This window comes from Suncus etruscus, chromosome 14 (genome assembly GCF_024139225.1).
Source record: "Suncus etruscus isolate mSunEtr1 chromosome 14, mSunEtr1.pri.cur, whole genome shotgun sequence".
NCBI lineage: Eukaryota > Metazoa > Chordata > Mammalia > Eulipotyphla > Soricidae > Suncus > Suncus etruscus.
This window is the reverse complement of record NC_064861.1, coordinates 83,060,969-83,080,094: the sequence shown is the minus strand read 5'-3', so window position 1 is coordinate 83,080,094 and position 19,126 is coordinate 83,060,969. Positions and strand designations below refer to the sequence as shown.

Below are 19,126 nucleotides of genomic sequence, written 5' to 3'. Positions count from 1 at the left end.
CCACCCCCATGCAGTCACTGTGAAGCTGCATTTACTACTGAGCACGACCACACGGGAGCTTGCGTCAGACACTCTTTATTATCTCACTGATCCCAACACTCTTCCGAAGGGGGTTGCTGGTCCTTTCTGGGCACTGAGGCACGCGCCAAGGTCACGTAGTCAGCAGGTGCAGGGGAGAAGTAGAGGGTGCAGACCCCTGACCCCTGACCAAATGCCCACCCTTACCTTCTACTTTCTCCTGGCTCTATAGCCAGTGGCAGGCTGCAGTCAAGGGTGTCAGGAGTACCCTCGTGGGGCACATCAGAGGACTCAGCAACAACCCTACCCTTACCCCACCCCCACCCCAAGCTCACAGCCGCCTGGGCCAGCCTAGCAGACAGCCTGAATCCAGGCGACATCTGAGCTGCTACCCATAGCTGGTGGGCAGGTGATCAGCTAACCCACCGGCTGGGCGGCATCTCTTCCGCACCTGGGCTGGGCTCAGGTGAGAAACTTCTAGACTCTAAATATTGTCTGCAATCTCCACCTTAGGACCTGCTCCCAAAAAAGGGTGAGTGAAGCAACCACACAACTAAGAAGTCCCAGGTAGTTTCCTTGAGGAATGTCCGTCTCCTTAGCCTCCTCCTAAGGCCTGTGAGTGGACAGACTGCTGGGAAGCTGTAACCAAGGGCACAGCCTGAATGCTGGGCCCAGCTACAAACTACGACTCTTTTCAGAAGCTACCTACAACCTTCGCGCTCCCTGGCAGGCCAGGCCAGTTAGAAAGGCCAAGCCAGGGGGCCAGAGCAATGCTATAGACTGGGTGTTTGCCTTGCATTCAACCAAATGAGGTTCAATTTGCAGCACTTCATATGGTCCTCTAAGCACTGCCAGGAGTCGTTCTTGACAGCACCAGGAGTATATCCAGAGTACCACCAGGTATGACCCAAACTTAATCCCCCCTAGCACTCCCCCCAAAAAAGAAAATCAAGCTGGGTCCTACAAGATACTCTCACAACTTCAACCTTGCTTGCAGGAACCCAGCCACATCCAAAAGGAGGGAAACCCCAATGAAGTCGCACCCAGTCAGAGGCCTGGGCCTGCTACTCCAAGCTTATCTCTCAGCAAGGCCAAGCACAACTCGAGTAATACGTGGATTTCAGAAAAGCCTATGAAGCATATATCAAGGGCACTGCAGAGTCTGACTCACACATTTGGCCAGGAGGATCTGAATGAGCTGGTCTTTTTTTTTTTCCTTCTTTTTCAAACACACTGGAGTAACTGGAGTATTTCCTGGGAACTCTTAACGTTCCACCAGCCAGCTCGAAGGCATTTATTTAAACAGACAGCACCTGGAAGCTTGGATTGGCAGGCCAGAGTAAACTCTCCAGGCAGAGCCTGCCGGGAGTCAACCTCATTCATTCCTGTGAGCTGACAGCAGCACGGCCCCGGTTTGGTTTTGGGTTTTGCGTGGCCTTCAGGGCGAGGAAGCTGCAGGCAGCACACTGCAGCGGAGAGGAGAGGCCAGGAGAGGCCCAGCAACAGATGGAGAATGTTCCTTTGCTCCCCTGTAGGAAGCCTTTAGGGCCCAGCAGCAAGCTGCAAACAAAGTTCTTCAAACCCAAGTCAGGGCAGGCTCTCTGGGAAGGGAGTTTGGCTGCCCACCACACAGGCGAGTGGGGGGTTTGGGGGGACTGAGAGTGGTTTAGGATCTGGGGCATTGTGGCAGTGCCAACTTTTGGTAGGTGCCTTGGACTTGAAACCCCTTACAGACAGGGCTCTTGGGGGGGGGGGGGAGAACTGCAGAAGAGGTAGCTGAGGGATGTGGTTAGGTTGCATGCAGCACTCCCAAAAGCCTCCCCACTTGTGACAGAGACTCAGTCCTCCTGCACACTCACTCACCTCCTTTATGAATGTCTCCATGACCATGACTGCCCTGAGTCACCCTCCGCTCTGCCGGGACACGAAGGAGGGCTGTGAGCAGGCCGGGTGCCGCTCTGTTGTCCTGCTGCAGTCTCGTGTGGCTTTGCTTTGTCCCCAGCTACACTGTGAGTGCCGGGGACCGGGTCTCCGGTTTCTCTCATACCCCAAAGCCTCACGCACGGCTCTGCTCAGCTCCACATTGCTCGGCGGAGGGGCCCGGCCAGGGCTGCTGTCTGGCCTGGTGGTCATGTTTCTACCTGAGCGCTGGACTCCAGGCTCCACGACACCCCAACTCATGTTACACAAGATGCTGGTTGGTTCTGCAAAATGCAGGCCTGCTACGGTCCTGGGACAGCCAGGGTCCACCGACAAAACCTTTCAAAAAGCCCTTCCAAGTCTGCTTGTGAAGGAAAGACATCTTTGCTGCTCCCCCCAAGCTCCCACCCCACTCCCTCCCCAGCAGCTCTTCTACCCGCAGGAACAACTTGGAGTGGGTTCAGCTCGGCATAAATGCGTAATGAGCCACCCACCGTGGAAACTTACAGCCCTAGCCCAGCCTGGGCCAGGGGCCGCACTCCAAGTACTCCAACAAGTTTCCATCCGCCATCCACATGCTTCCCACTCAGAACCAACTTCCCAAAGGGGGACGTTTCCTTCCTGTAAGTGAGGGAGTGAGGCGAGACCCAAACAGGCCTCTCTCCTCTTTTATACGCAACGCAGCCTTGCTGGATGGAGTCTGTGCTCCGTCCCTCAATGCCAGGGAAAAGGAGGACAGAGACACACACACTCACCCGAAGCCAAGCCTCACAGTGGAGGACACTGCGATTTGAGAAACTTGGCTTCTTGCTGGCTACAGTGGCCAAGCCAGGAACAGACACACACAGACACACACACGCGCACCACAGAACTCGTCTGGTGGGTGTGTGTGTGTGTGAGGGGGTTCCTTCAGCTGGAGATTTGTGGCTGGGGAAAACCCGTGGCGTTTCTTAGTTGGCTTTGAGTGGAGAAGGGGAGACTGACCACACCTGCGCTAAGGTCTCTCAGAGCTGCTACCAGAGTCACGGCCTCAAGGAAATGAGGGAACAAGTCTAGGGGCTGGAAAGAGATTCAATAGGCTGAGAGGAAGCCAGGGGCCCAGGTTCAATACCTGGCATTAAAGTAAAAAATGGCCCATAATGTGTTCCTTCTATCCCCCTCAGCCAACACAGTGCAGGGAATAGTCAGCAAGCATCACCAGGTGTGGTCCAAAAACCAAAAAATAGTAATATTGCGTGAAAGAAAGCAGGACTGGTGAGAAAAGCAAGCCCCAGTCTTTGTTTGGAAAGGGGATTCCTGGCTGCCTGTCCTGAGACAGAGACACGAAAAGTTCCCAACATGCTTTGTTAAATCCAGTGGCCTCTTGATGGGACCAAAGGGGGGACTGGAATTGATTCCTGGGGTATAAGTTAAGCTCTCTGAGAGATACTTCCAAAGCCATGAGTACATGGTGCTGTAAAACTCCAGATCTAAGAGTCATCCTGTCCCGCCCCCCAATACACACACACACACACACACAGACACAAGCCGGCTTTTAATGGGACGCAGGTGTCCCTGGCAGCAGGGATCAAGAGCCGGCTGTAGCTTTGCTTTCATGTTCTGCAACCCTAGGTTCCCACTTCAGCAATCAATGCTGGTCTGGCCGGCCAGGGCCCCAGGAAAGGGTGAGCAGAGCGCATGAGCCCCTAGGAGGCCCAGGGGAGAGTGTGTGAAGGCCTCGGCTCCCCCCACTTCTCTCGGCCAAGAAACCCACTGAATCCTCCCTTCTCAGCCGCCCCTGCCATTCCCTATCGTAGACCAAGAGTGAGACAGGCTTGAGAGCCACCTTTTGGGTTTAAATCCTGCATGAGCACTTGGCTTCAACTCTGGGGTCCGTTCCATGCCCTCTGGAAAGCTGACGGCTTCCTTTCAGGATGACAGAAGCAGCACACCTCGAAACTGCATCCCACGCAGCTCCGTGACCTCCCTGTTGGGCACTGAACCCGAACACACAACCCCACCCCCAAAGACCTACTTCACCTCCGTGCTGACTTTCCATCTCCCCAATCCAAATACACACAAGTGATGTCTGAAAAATGGAAGATGGTGGCCCCCTGTGGATCCCAGAATGGGACGACCCCCCCTCCCCAAAGACCATCCACTGCCCACATGCTGAAAGAGGTGGACCTATATCTGACTAGCTGCTGGAAAGTCTCCCACCCAGACTATTCTTGGAATGTTTCATAGGAACATGCACTTATTTTTAGGCAAGAAAAGCTGGCTTCTGGTTGCTGGTGGCCCCTCAGCAGGCTGTATGAGGCAAGGCTGTGTGTCAAGGCCTACAATTTGCTCAATCCTAAGGTAGCTTCTGCAAAAAGAATGCTCTGTGAACTCAGTTTCCGTTTGCCTGTTTATTTGTTGTTTTTTTTTGGGGGGGGGAACCACACCCTGGCAGCGCTCAGGGTTACTCCTGGCTCTGTACTGGGGGTTGCTTCCAGGATACTCAGGGGACCATGCTGGGTAGGGGATGGCTCAGTCCATTCCTCCATCCATCTCTTCAACGTTTCTGTTCTCAGGGTCAAAGCTTGTTCCCTTGTGAATCTCTGGGGTATATTTCAGTTTGAAACTCCAAGTTACTCCCTGCCCTTCCACTGCTCTGAGCCATGTGATGCGGGAACCAATCATGCCTAAAATGCCTCCCGACTCTCAATGGACTGAGCCATCTCATGGGGCGCCTGAGGCCAGGAGTCTTAGAAGGGGCCAAGGAGATGGAGCAAAAGGCTGAAGTGAGGGCCAGAGCAATAGCACAGTGGGGAAGCCGTTTGCCTTGCACGTGGTCGACCCGGGTTTAATCCCCAGCATCTCATATGGTCCCCAAGCCTGCTAGGAGTGGTTCCTGAGTGCAGAGCCAGGAGTAACCCCTAAGCCCCAATGGGTGTGCCCCATCCCCCCAAGAATTAAAGCATCATAACCCAGGTACTATCCCTTGTACCACATGGCTCCCTAAGCACAGAGCTAGAAGTGGCCCCTGAGCACCACAGGGTGTGGCCAAAATAGAAACTCCAGAAGGAAAAAAAGGGGTGGGTGGTGATGGGGATTTCCCCCCCCCAAAATCAGAGAGTATCCCCCGTCCCAAGGTTGTGGGGCAACTATAGGCCCCAAATCTCTCCGTAAAGATGTCTTGATAGAGACTATCCTGTTGCACAGTAAATTAAGTCCTATAAACTTGGCAGCACTGTGCAAATGAATTTAAAAAAAAAAAAAAAAGGCACTTCCCAATCCTGGTGCTGTTTACTGTCTGGCCATCTCCCAGGACTGGTTAGCAGACGGCCAGTGAGAAGGTTGATTCATCATGTTGCCCTTGAACCAGCCTGGCAAGCTGCTGCTTCCAGCCAGACATTTTGAATTTTGAATTTTGAAACCAAGTTGATTTCACAGGCCAGAACTGGAAGAGCATATAAGCATGTTACACACACAGAAAGGCAAGAACTGGAAGAGCATTTGAGTATATTACACACACACACACACACACACACACACACACACACAAACACACACACACAGAGGCCAGAACTGGAAGAGCATATAAGCATGTTACACACACAGAAAGGCCAGAACTGGAAGAGCATTTGAGTATATTACACACACACACACACAAACACACACACACAAACACACACACACAGAGGCCAGAACTGGAAGAGCATATGAGTATATTGCTTACACACACACACACACACACACACACACACACGCGTGCGCGCGCGCGCGCGCACGCACAAACACGCACGAACACGCACGCGCCAGCTAACAGCCAAAGAAGCACTTTGCAAAAGCTTTTAATGTTGTCATTGGACACAATATAACGCAAAGACACTCATTTCCTTATTTAGGAAGGGAAGGGGAGTCAGCAGGAGAAAAACGTTTATTTATTGTCAGAGCTGGGGTAGGAAGGATGTGGATTTTTTAAAAATGTTATCATGGAATGAAGGGCTGGAATCTAAGGTCTGCTTGGAAACTGTAGTTCTGTTTTAATGTGTCAGTGTTTGTGAAAACAGGCAAGAGATGCAGGCACATTTGGCCCTGCTATTAGAAGTCACATAGCTGAGATTCCGAGTCGCAAGGCCTAGGGGAAAAGTGCACGTCCCAGGCACAAAGGCCACGGTGGTTTTCAGGGGGTCCCCTCTCATACACCTCCTACATATACATACATGCTCCCCAGTAAAGCAGCCAGAGAATAAGCAAGCAAGCCTGCTGCCTGCCCCAGGAGCAGAGGTTTGCCCTGCCTGAGTGCTGCCTCTTGTCTGGAGGTGTGCCCCCCAAACACTGAGCAGGCAACTGTGTCTCCATAGTGACAGGAGGCAACACCTTTCCCTCACACCCAGGCTTTAGTCAGCCTCCACCACTGCAGGCTGCCAGGAAGGCAGGATGTGGGCCCCCTGAAGAAAGAACTCCGACTTGGAGCTTTGTGGCTGCGGGTTGTGACCTTCACCCAAGACCCCTCCTGTGCTGTTTCTCCTAACCACCCATCAGCCTCTTCTACCATCAAAAGGAAACAGGGCTGCAGAGATAGCATAGCCAGGAGGGCACCTGCCTTGCAGACAGCGAACCCAGATTCAATCCCAGGCATCCCAAAGTCCCTCCAGGAGTGATCTTGAGCACAGAGCCAAGAGTAACACCTGAACATCACCTGGTAAGACCCAACCCCTCCCCCACAACCCAAAAAAGAAAGCCAGTATTTACAAACAAGAAAGACAGAAAGGTGGGGCAAGAGCAATAGCACAGTGGGACAGGGCATTTGATTGCACAAGGCAGACCCAGGTTCAATCCTGGCATCCCTTATGGTCCCTTGAGGCTGCCAAGGGCAATTTCTGAGTGCAGATCCAGAAGTTGTGTGGCCCAACAAAAAAAAAAAGAAAAATGAAGACAGTCTGGGGCTAGCAATGGCGGTGGCAGCAGTGGGGCTGAGACCTCACCTCACACACCCACTGTGTGCCATGGCAGGTGGAGACCGCCTGCGGTGCCGCTGCTTCTCTTCCGCCCAGCCTGCAGCTTCCACCCTCAGAACAGCAGTCCAGAAAGGAGGGAGAGGGTGGCGAAAGATGAAAAGGAAAACCCACTAGAAAGGCAGTGACAGACGTGGCTCAGCCCCACACCTTTCAGGGAACTTTACAAGGTATAAACCCAACCACAATGTGGTCTTTATTCGTGCCCAGAGCCTGAGACACAGCGCGATTGTGCAGCGGGCGTGCTCTGTCCCACTCCATCATCGCACACCGTCCACCCTCCGAGAATGACTTCACTGGGCTCCGTGGGGCAGGGGGTGTCACGTCCAAGCCCTCCTGGCCGGAGCAGGGACTTCCTCCGGAGACAAAGAACCGGCTCTGCTCTGCTCTTTGGAAGAAAAACATTGAATAAACCTTTCTTAACTGGGCGGGGGGAGGGCATGTCTTTCCTTTTTGGAATCTAGGTGGCAACCCCCAGGTGGGGTGACTGTGTGGGTCAGTAGCAGAGAGGCAGCCAGTGCACAAAAACCCCACTTAGAAGAAAAAGCTGTGTGACATGCCAGTAATCGTTTCACAATGTCTGTCAGCAGGGTTCTGGTCTCTTAAGAAACAAATCCCCAGGGCACAGTGTATAAGGCACTTGCCTCGCATACAGTCAACCTGGGTTTGATACAGTCAACCTGGGTTTGATCTCCGACATCCCACGTGTTCCCCCAAGCCAGCCTAAGTGATCCCTGAGTGCAGAGTCAGGAGTAAACCCTGGACACTGCTGCATGTGGTCCAAAAATCAAAACACAAACAGAAACTCAAAACCCAGACACTGGAAAGCAAAGCAGACCGGGCCGTGTGCAAGTCTGGGGTGGCAGGATGCAGGCCCAGCACAGGTTCTGATTATGCCACTAGCGGAACGTTTCCTGGGCCATGAAGCTGTTAAAACTTCTTTTCCAGGTGTGTACATACATGCATGTGGGAAAGGGAGGTTCATCCATACCCCAGTTATAACCCCTGAATCAGCTGGAGGTTATTCCCTTGGACTCTCCAAGAGCTGTCCGATGGCTAGATCTCTGCTGGGCAGGCTGGTCCTTCGCACCTTGCCAGCACCCAACCACCCGCCCCCTTTTCAGCACAGAAACCAGGCCTCCTGGGGGCTGACAGACAGTGGGTAGGGCATTTATTTGTCTTGTATGCAGTTGATCCAGGTTTGATCCCCAGCATCTCATATGGTCCCCCATCACTGCCAGGAGTAACCCCTGAGCACTGCTGGATGTGGCCCAAAATTCAAAAACAAACAAAAAAAAATTAAGCAAGAAAAAACTGGGTCTCAGGCCCAAAGGGTCCCTAATAGAGCAAGATTGTTTCTTTCACTATTTTTCATCATTTTCCTTCTATTTAATGCTGTCCATTTGCCACATGTGGGGATTTTCTATTCACGACAAGTTTACAAAAGACAAACTGACTTGGTTCTGCAGAGAAAGGCAAAAGTGGGTAGAGAAACATCAATAGTGACTGAAATATTCTGAAGCTCAGAACACTGGAAACAAAGGACAGGCCCACTGTCCCTGAGAGTTCCTGGGAGGATGGGGCTCAGACCAGAAAGGCAGGAGCCAGCATGGACCAATGGAGCAGATCCCCGAGTCTGGCCAGGGTCTGCCCTTTCACACAACACCCCGATATCTGCCCACCAAGGCTCTCAAAGACCCTCCAGGGATCACTCAAGTGCAAGTGAGAGGCCCCATGCCAGATCCACACCCAGCACCTCACAAGAACACTCCCAGCTAATGTACCAATGGCTGATGGGGGAGGGGGGAGGCAGAGAACAACCCCCCTGAAAGGCACACCATTTAGATGCATGCATGATCCTAGGGAGCCCATGCAGAGTTGGGGTTCTCGCAGCCACTTCATTAGCCTCTCCAACAACTGGGAGGAAGGGGGCTTAAGAGCACATCTCCTTTAAAATTTTCCCCTCAGGGATACCTAGGATTGGGATCCTAGCTAACAATGTTAACAGTGTAACACATGAACCTGCTGAAACAAAAGTGAGTTGCCGCCACTCACTTTGAGGCCCTTCACTCTGGACACTGTAAAACTAAGTTTCCGTCTAACGGCTTTGATGTTTCAAAGGTTAAGCTCATCCTTGGGGAGTGGAGCTCTTCCCCACTTCCCCGAGAGAGGACACTTCTTTCCAATCTCCATGGATGACAGGATTTGTATCAGCTCAAAAAGAAACTTCCGCCCACCTTTAGTAGGTCAGTGTTTCAATTACCACAGTCCTTGAATTACCGACTTGCTATCACTAGCCTCCAATTTCCATGAAAAAAGGCAAGGAGGGAAGGGGGACTTCAACCAGGTAACCTGAGCGACTTTGTTATTATGTAAAACACACACACAGGCCCGGAGAGATAGCACAGAGGTGTTTGCCTTTCAAGCAGCTGATCCAGGACCTAAGGTGGTTGGCTCGAATCTCGGTGTCCCATATGGTCCCCCGTGCCTGCCAGGAGCTATTTATGAGCAGACAGCCAGGAGTAACCCCTGAGCACCGCCGGGTGTGGCCCAAAAACCAAAAAAGGGGGGAGGGAGAGAAAGAGAGAGGAGGGGGGAAGAGAGTGAGAGAGAAGAGAGGGAAAGAAACTGAGGGTAACTGGTGAGAACTGGGGCACCCCATCCCCAGTGAAGGCGAGAAGGAGAGGAGGAAGCCCTAACAGAAGTGGGGGAAACAGCGATGGAGAATTACTCCAAGCTGGGGAAGAGATCAACAGGTTGATACTTGAGCTATTCAGAAAACTTAAAAGAGCAAGAGACACCAGGGCAAACAGCTGTTCATTGATTATTTTTGCCCTTCTTTTCCACACCCCCCCCAGACCCTCAGAAGATAAAAGCAGCCGGGGAATCTTTTTCTTTGAGAACACCCCACCACCTGGTCAGACTCCCAACTCCCTCACAGGTTACAAGCCAGGACAGCATAAACCTGGGGCATTCAGATCTCAAGTCTCAGACTTTTTGGTCAGGGGCCACACCCAGATACGCAGGGCCCACTGCTGGCTTGGTGCTCAAGAATGAATCCTGAAAGTGCTGGGGAGACCGTCTATGAGGTGCTGGGGATCAAGCTAGGGTGAGTCATGTATAAGGCAGGTGCCCAACCCTCTGACCCAACAGTTTCACAAGTTCTTGAGCTTCCCAAATTCATCCCTTCTGCTGCCTGGCACCTAGATCTGACCAGCCCCAGAAAAGACTCCCCCAATGGTGACTCAGTAACTGCCAGAAAAAGTGTCTCTGCCACCAGCCTGGCCCCGCTGACAGTGCGTTCTCCAACGTGAGCCTCCACCAGCATCCACTTTTACCTCCCGGGTCTCCTCTAATACTTTCATCCTACTCTCCCTCTGCACCCACCAACAGCCCACTCGAGGCAGTTACCATTAAAGGAAACCATCCAGTCCCAGTTTCCAACTGGAGAGTGAGTCAGCTCCCAGCTGCCAAAGGAGCCTCCTTGTTAGTCTGGGAAGCCGGAACCAGGGAGGGTGTCTCAAAAGGCAGAGGGCAACCCTGGGCCTACACCCAGGACCGCCTAGAATTAAATGCAGCAGGTGCCACAGTGTGGACAGAAGCAACCAGGGCCACACCCCGCATACCCACCCTCTGCTGCAGGCATCAGGGGCATCAGTTAAGGCCAGTAGGTGAGAGATGGAAGGCACGGGGAGGGCAGGCTGGCAAACAGAACACTTGCCCCCGGCATGGCTACAGTCTCGTTTCTAGACAACAGAGTTTGTTATTGTTATTGTTGGTCGGACTTTATTCGATTTTGAAAACTGCTAAGGCCCTGTTGAAGCAAGCAATTAAAGTAATGGAACAAAAGCACAGATGGCTACTTGGGGCCTCATCTTAATCTAAACACCACCCTCCACAAAAAAAAAAAAAAAAAGAAAGAAAGAAAAAGAAAATTCTTGTAGAAGGACAAAACAGCATCAAAACCTTCAAAAATAATTAACTCACACCCAGAATTGCAGAGCCAAAGGTCGACTCTAAACAAGTGAGCTACTTTCCAACCAACAGGCCAGTCCTGGGAAGAAGACATTTCTCCTTGCTGGAGGGAGGGGGCTGGTGGTGGTAAGATTTGGAGGAGCTGTCAACAGAGGCGGTAAGGGGGGTGCTGGAGTTGGAGCCCCTGGGCACTAACTGCATGGTAGCCACTTCCTGGAAGCAGTCCCACGGTCCAGAACTAGGATTACTCCCTGGGCACAGCCAGGTGTGGCTCCAGACCCAAAAGACAAAAAGACACCCATCTCACCACAATAACAGCAGAAACCAGGGCCCAGAGAGATAGCACAGTGGTGTTTGCCTTGCAAGTAGCCGATCCAGGACCAAAGGTGGTAGGTTCGAATCCCGGTGTCTCATATGGTCCCCCGTGCCTGCCAGGAGCTATTTCTGAGCAGAAAGTCAGGAGTAACCCCTGAGCATAGCCGGATGTGGCCCAAAAACCAAAAAAAAAAAAAAAAAAACACCAGCAGAAACCAAGGAAAGTGTGGGCCAGGACTTTAATGGCACAGGAATTTCTCAAAGACCAACCAGGCCTCCTCCCTTCCCCCAGGGGAACACTCAAGCCCTTGCATCACCTACTTATCAGGTAATGCCTGGGGACCCTAGTCAGAGCAAAGGGCTGTTGGGGAAGGGGTAGGACCACCTTTCATGTAGCTTCTTTCCTGGAAGAGCCCAATGCTGAGTACTCTAAGGGCCCGCAGCTGCTCTGGGTCTGGGCTCAGCATGGGTCAGCTATCCCTGAGATCTCTTTCTCTGTCTTTGTCTCTCTCACTCCTATGTGTTTCCCCTCGCCATGTCTCCTTGCCCTACTCCAAAAGTTCCTGCTCCCCAGAAAAGCATCCAGCTGTGAAGCACTCCTTCCCCCAAGAGCAGCTGTGTGTAAATAGGCGGCTGTGTGTAAGTAGGCGGCATGACAGGACCTGGGAGAATCCAAAGCAACTGGTGAGAGGGTTCAGGAACCCCCCCCTTTTCCCCCAGCCCCGCCTGCCCCTGGAAGGGAGGGAGAGAGAGACCCAGAGCAGAGGGTGCTGGAGGTTCCACCCAGTCCTGGTTCCTGCCCTGGGCCTGGAGGATGCCAGTGCCAGATAATGCCAAATAGATTTATGAAGGCAAAGGGCCCCAGAGGGTATCAGTGGGTGAACCTGGGAGTTATATGGAGAGTGGTGAAAGCCCCACACCCAATCCAGCCACATGAGAAGAGGGTGGGGGAGCACTTTCCTGAGCACCTGGACAAACAGATTCCGCACGTTTTCCCCCCAAAGGTACCTACTTATTTATATATGTATATAATTTGTTTTTGGTTTGGGGTCACACCCAGCAGTGATCAGGGCTTACTCCTGGCTCTGCACTAAGGATCACTCCTGACAGATTCAGGGGACAATACTGAGATGCCAGAGATCGAGTTGGTCACGTGCAAGATCAGAGCCCTCCAGTCCCAGATCCCACACATTCTTAATCACCACCACGTGCCCCTCTGCCAGTCACTTCCCAGCTCTTTACCTTTTGCAGGCATCAAGTACCTTCTCCCCTCCAAAAATCATTTCGGAGGCAGGTATCTCCACCTGCCCACCTGGAGGGAAGAAGGTGGGGCCACAGTAAGGGCTCCCCGCCACCCCCCAACCCATGAGGAAATTCTAGCAGAGGTTGGTAATTTACCCAAGGTTATGCCAGCCCCGCCCTACGCAGCCTGGGCACAGCTGCTCCTTCCACCCTTTCTCGGCCAGCCAGCGGCAAGGCCCAGCACCAACCCACACCCCAGAGAGGCTTCCCTTCACTCTACCACTCGTCGTCTGCCCTTCAAAGTCCCGGAGGGCACCTCCTCCAAGACCGATCCTAAAGTGGTTTCCCCAATTCCTCCCCACACACCCCATCCCTGCGGAATCATCGAGGGGGCCCCTTGCCTCGGCCGACCTCATTTAACACAAGATAGAACTTCCCGCAGGGACCCAGGGTCAGCCCCCCAGGGAGATTAGTAGCAGATCCGGGAGGAAAACTCAGATCTTTGGCACACAAGGAATGTCTCTAACTTCCAACACACACACACACGCACACACACGAGCCAAGCACACCCACTCCATGGGCCCGCACACACAGGGGCCCCCCTTCCTCCACGCCTCTCCACCTTCCTTTGATCTCCCTTTCCCGATCCTGGGTTCCACCAAACTGGCACTCCACTCACGAGGCCAAAGGCGACCGAGCCCCGGATCCTGTTTCCGGGTCCCCTCCCTTCCAAGGGCACCATCCTACCCGGACACCCACCTTTCTGCCCCCACCCTTATTGAGTCTTCTCTAGGAGACCCCAGATTCTTTCTGTCTACCCGCCCTCCCTAGATTCCACCCCCCCATATTACCAGTCACCCCCGATCCCGTGCTCCCCCTCCGCCCCCACCTTTTCCAGAACACCTTTGCCCAGGCTCCTCCTTCCTGGGGCCGAACTTTCCAACAACCTTCCCGGAATTCTTCCCCAATCGCTCCTCAAATTTAAAAAAAAAGAAGCCCCTAAACTATCCCATCCCCAAGTCATGCCCCTCTCTCCAACAATCCCCTCCCTTTTACAACAGGCCACCCCAAATCCATCTCCACTTGAAAAAAAAAACTTAATTCACACCTCCCAGGCTTCAGCCCACCGTGGCCTTCCCTAGCACCCCCTCCCACCCACCCACCCACCCAGGCACCCCAAAGTCTTTCCCTGGAAACCCCGCGCGGGCTCCTGGGCCACCCCCCCTTGTGCGCGCCTCTTTCCCACTCCCCCCAACTGGCAGCCAGACTCCCAAGCACCCCGATGATTCCATTTTAGAACGTACTCCCCCCAACCTGAGGATTCCACAATCCCCGGGGAGATCCTTTTTCCAAAGATCTCTCTGCACCCCACACCCCAGGTCCCATGCAGAACGTGCACCCCCAAAATGTGCACACTTCCTTCCATTCCAGAATCTCCAGCCCCCCTCCAAGGCCTTTCCCCCACCCCCCCAACATTCCTCTCTCTCCCCAGATTTCCATGTTCCCTCCCTCCCGGGCCGCCCAGGATGTTTGCTTTTTTCTTTTTTGCTTTGCTCCCTCGCGATGGGCCCGCGCAAGTTGCCCCGATTGCTTGGCACACCTCCAGCGCCCCCCCTACCCCACCCCACCCCACCCCACCCCACCGCCTGCACCCCCGGGACTTCCCCGGCCCCGCTCACCTTGCGCTGCTGCTTCTCCCAGGCCGGGTCCAGCAGCAGGTCCCGGTCCCAGTCGTCCTCCTGGGCCATGTAGTCGCCCATGCTGCCCCCGCCGCCGGCGCCATTCCCCGCGCTGCTGGGCCCGTATTGGTACGACTGGTTCGCCGCGTGGTAGTCCACCATTCCGCCGCCTCTAGCTCGCCCACCACCGCCGCCGCCACCAGCCCGTCCGCTCCCGCCCCTGCTCTGGCCGAGCCGCCGCCGCCGCCGCTGCTTCAGCTGCTACAGCCCGCCCTCGGCCCGCGCCTGCGCACTGTCCGTTTTCAGCTCGCGCCTGCGCACGAGCCGCCCTTTGCCCGCGCCTGCGCACTGCCCGCCCTGCTGGCGCACCGCGCTTGCGCCGACGCCCTCCTCCCGCGCTCGCTCTCCGCCTAAGGCCCTAACCAGAAACACCGGGCGAGGGAGTCGTCGGCGAAGCGCTTGCGCCTGCGCACAAGCCTCTCCTTGGGATTTCTTTTTTCCCCCCTCCCCTCGGGGTCGGGACTGCGCACGCGCGCCGCGGGTGGTGGGCGTGGCTATGGCATGAATGATTCATAAGGCGCGGTCCCCGGCCAGGCCTTAACCTGTTGGCGAGTGGGATGTGCTTTCGCCGCAGGAATTCCAATAAATACTGATTCAACTACGCCTTCTGTAGGCTCGCTCTCGGCGCTGGCATTCAACGAAACCAACCCCCAAAAAATGTCCCAACCCCAGGAGGGAGCCGCTCGGAGCGGTGGCGCAGGCTTTAAGGCGTTTAGCCTTGCACGCGTTAAACCTAGGATGGACAGAGGTTCGATTCCCCTCCCCGGCATCCCATAGGGTTTTCCCCAAGCCAGGAGGGATTTCTCTGAGTGCATAGCCAGGAATAACCTAATCCCCTGAGCATCACAAGGGTGTGACCCCCCCCAAAAAAAATAAATAAATAAACAGTCCCAACCCTAGTACCCCTCTTCCTATTGAAAGAGACCCAACAAGCACATTGAAAGGGCAGGGAGCAATATTCCAAGGTGCTAAGGAGAAAACAAAAAAATCAAGCGGGAATTGGAACAATGTCTGGGGCAGCTTTGTTGGGAATGAGGATGTTTGATGAAGGATCTCAACAATCTATGGTGTAGATGAGATTGGAATCCATCCTAGGGCCCTGAGCAGATACGACTTTTAGGGAACTTTGTTCCAGACAGACGCACCATGTGCCCAACGCTTGTCAGGCGTGGCCCTAGAGAGCACTGAACACTAAAGATATGAGTAGTTCTAAAGTGACTAATGAGTGAGTTGCAGGGCATGGCACTGTCCCTGGCCAAATTTTGACTCAGTGGAGACTTCTGGGGCTTCTGCCAGAGCCACAAAGGCTTCCCCACCCTGGTCATTTCCTCTCCCACTTTTCCCCCACTTTGCTTTCTGAGCTGCCAACATGCCGCCAATGATGGCCTTGCTGCTCCTGGAACCCACCAAGTGTGCTAAGTGGGGTCCAGTTGGTTGGCTGGGTACCAGGTGAGGCCTCGTTATCACTGCCTGTAACACCTCTCTGGATACAGCTTTTGCAGGAAGCTCACAGCTGCCTCTGCAGAAATAGCCCTCTTGCGTGAGAACCAACCACCTCAGCTAAAATAGCACGAACACCTTACCTGTTTAAATGTTTTCCCTCATATTTATCACCACTTAACATAGCACGTGGCATTGGTCCCATCTCTTTTCCCATCTTCCCAAGAATATGGAGGTGGGGATCTTTGTTTGACACTTATGTGTTAACCTCTGCAGCTGAATCCCAGACATGCTTTAAAAGAAAAAAAAAATCTTCCTCCCAAGGCTGGAGAGAAAATACAGACCAGGCAGGTGTTTGTCTTGCAATGTGGTTGACCCAGGTTCAATCCCCTGTACCCCCATATGGTCCTTCAGTCTTTCCAGTAGTGATCCCTGAGAAGAGTCAGGAATAATTCTGAACACCAGTTGTAGTGGAAGGGTGGAAGGAAAAGAGGAAGTAAGGAAGCAGTTAGGAGGAAGAATGAAAAAGGGGAAGGATGGAAGGTCCCCTTCCATAGAGTAAGTCACTAAAGGCCATACACTCATTGGTGCTGGGGGACACTAAGGTTTGTACAGCATTTAGGACTGAACCCAAGTTCTGGCGCATACAAGGTGTGTGTTCTGCCATTTTGAGTCACATCCCCAACCCCCATATCAATTTTAGGGGCTACAGGACTAGAGATGCTCAGAAGCCATGCCTGTCTCTTCCCACAGGAATTACTTTTGAGGGTGCTTGCAGCAGGGGAGGTGGGCTATACAGCATCAGCCTTGTGCAAAGCAAGTGTACTACCTGCTGTACTATTGCTCCACTGGAGTTCAGGTCTCACTGGAGTTTAGGTCCATTTATTTATTCATGAAGGGCCAGATTACAGGGAGACAGCAAGAATGGTAGGAGGCCTTCCCATGGATAAGAGGTCAGGGTCCTGGAGAGGGCAGGGAGAAAATTTGGGGACATGGCACCATCAGACTTAACAACCTGAATGAGGGGTGAGGAGGGCCAAAGGGACACGGAGACAAGGTTCTGGAAGGCTTAGGTTTGGGCACCAAGCAATATGGTTGTGCAGCCCATTCTAGAACACGGAGCCAGGCTGGGGGTGGCGGGGGAGGGTTAGCTAGAATGGTGCAGGTCAGATTTTGAGTGGCTGGTGCAGGGGCTGGCTGCTCTGGGCTGAAGCCTGGTTCCTCTACCTTCCCAAAGGGTAGAAGGAAACAAGTGGAGAGCCGAGGAAGAGGTCAAGGCAGGGCCCGCTTTCCCAGGGGAGGCCACGACCTGGCCAGAGAGCCGGAGAGCTGCCTGTTCCCAGAGCTGGGCTGGGCAGGGCTGGGCAGGGCAGGGCAGGCGCTTCCTGCCCAACTTGGAAAACCAGCCCAGGACTTCTGTGCAGGGTCTGACTGGCAGGGAAAAGCCACTTGGGCATTGCCTATTCTTGGTGCAGAGAAAGTGCTCAGACAAGGGCCTGAAGATGAGGTGCTGGCTTGGGTCAGGAGGCTGAAATGGAAGGCGCCTTTTAATTGCCATCTTCGAGGCGCCTTCCCAGCAGTCTGGGACAGCACAGTAATAATAGCTACCATGAGGTGCCAAAGGGCAGGGGGCTCCAGCGGCAGCCTCAGATTCACCATTTCTGTGCCACTGCTTGAAAGCTGAGACCTGCTGATATGTGTTGGGTGCTGTGTCCCCCTGGCAACATTCCTCAGGTGAAACAAAAGGGCCGGACCGTTTGTACCAGGGTGACAACACAAACATACTGGAGAGATAGCACAGTGGTAGGGCATTTGCCTTGCAAGCAGCCAATCCAGGACCAAAGGTGGTTGGAATCCTGGCATTCCATATGGTCCCCCGTGCCTGCCAGGAGCTATTTCTCAGCAGATAGCCAGGAGTAACCCCTGAGCACCGCCAGGTGTGGCCCAAAAACCAAACAAACAAACATACTAGAGTGTCAAAGGTGTCAGTGTCAAGGCAGTGCCTGGAGTAGCCTGAGCCCCAGAGCCTGACCTCCTGAGTGCCAATCCTGCAAAGCTCTTCCCATGCACCAGCTCACTGGGAGCACAGGAGAGGGGTGCAGCTACAAGACCAAGCATAGCTCAGCAAGGCTTGAGGCATTCTAGAGCCACCAAGCTGGGCTGAGCGTTATTTTATTTAGCCCACGAGTGAGCTTTACACGGCTCCGCTACCCAGAAAGGTCATTTCCTGACCCAGGCTGGACAACTAGGCCATGACATAGGCTGGCTCTTACCCCAGACCATCAGCCAAGTCAGGCTGCAGAGTTGTACTTGCCCAGACAGCACAAGGCTAGCTTGATCATCTCCATTAAGTGGGTTGGTCTACAAAGTGCCTGGGCCTTCCCTCCCCCCACCCAAGTACTCTTTGTCCCCAGGATTTGGACACACCCTGGCTCTGCACAGGCCTGGCACCAGGGGCAAAGGGCGACCCGCCCTGCCCTGCCCCCCATCTGTACCCTCAGAAGAACGATGGGTGTGAGTGAAGCCAACTGGCAGTGCTGACAGCTGGGCACCAGGTTCCCCTCTAGAAGCTTGGGCAACCCTCTGGGGACAGACCCCCAAACACCAAGCCTCCACTTGACCCCATCAGTTCCAGCGTCCCCACCCACTCCTCCTCCAGAGGGCAGAGTGAGGCCACTTGCCCAAGGTCATTCAGCCAGTAGATGCCTGGAATACCTGGAAGATAAGGAACAGAGAGGAGCCCTGGGCTCCTCACACCAGCAGGGAGTAGGCAGGTACTGGAGAGTTATGGCCAGGTCCCAAATTCCAGGCCTAGTCTCTCCGTACTATAGTGAGCTGGGCTGGGCAGTAGTTCAAAGAGCTGAGTACATGTTTTGTATGGGAGGATCCTGTGTTCGATCCCCAGTACCACATGGTCAGTCACCTTCCCTTCCCAAGAACCAGTCAGTGACCCCAGTGACCTAGACGATAAACAGCACAGCCTGATAGGGCATTTTCTCAGCACTCAGAACTGGATGCTGCTTGCAAGGTGCAGCTCTGCTCCTTTGGGTGGGGAGAAACCAGAACCTTCCTCACTCAAGTCTCCAGCTGCTGCCCTGGGGCCCTAGCCCCCATCCCTAGGCCCCAGGCCGAAGGTCGGCCCCTCCCTCCTTCCCTTTCCTCTCCAGGATAAGGAACCCGGACCCAGGCTATAGGGACTATTTCCAGATTGCAGAAGAAACCCAGAGGCAAGGCCCGGGTTCCTTCACCTCACCCCATTCACACCCTCCCCTGCTGACTCACTGGCTGCCCCCCCCACATGTGACCTGACCCGCAGGAAGGTGGGGGTGGGGTGGGGCAAGGGAGGAAGTCCAGGAGGGAAGAGGGGAGGTAGGAGGAGGAAAGGCCCCCCCAATCAGAAAGGAGGTTACTCAGGCACAGGGCTACGGAGGGGCTGCGCCTGGGCTCCCTCTGGCGGGCAAGGAACAGAGGCAGGAAACCAAGGAGGAGACA

The 19,126-nt window shown here is 54.0% G+C and overlaps 1 protein-coding gene across 5 annotated transcripts in view; it reads right to left on the bottom strand.

The window, feature by feature from the left end:
• ACTN4 (actinin alpha 4) overlaps window positions 1-14,411 on the bottom strand; it is a 60,153-nt gene extending 45,742 nt beyond the window's left edge. For 4 of the 5 annotated variants that reach the window (XM_049786568.1, XM_049786572.1, XM_049786569.1 and 1 more), the window contains exon 1: window positions 14,135-14,411. In XM_049786568.1, coding sequence (XP_049642525.1) covers window positions 14,135-14,296 — 162 coding nt within the window. In that variant the 5' untranslated portion in view covers window positions 14,297-14,411. The remainder of the gene's footprint in view (window positions 1-14,134) is intronic. The other variant, XM_049786570.1, reaches the window with a different exon arrangement.
• Window positions 14,412-19,126: the final 4,715 nt, after the last annotated feature.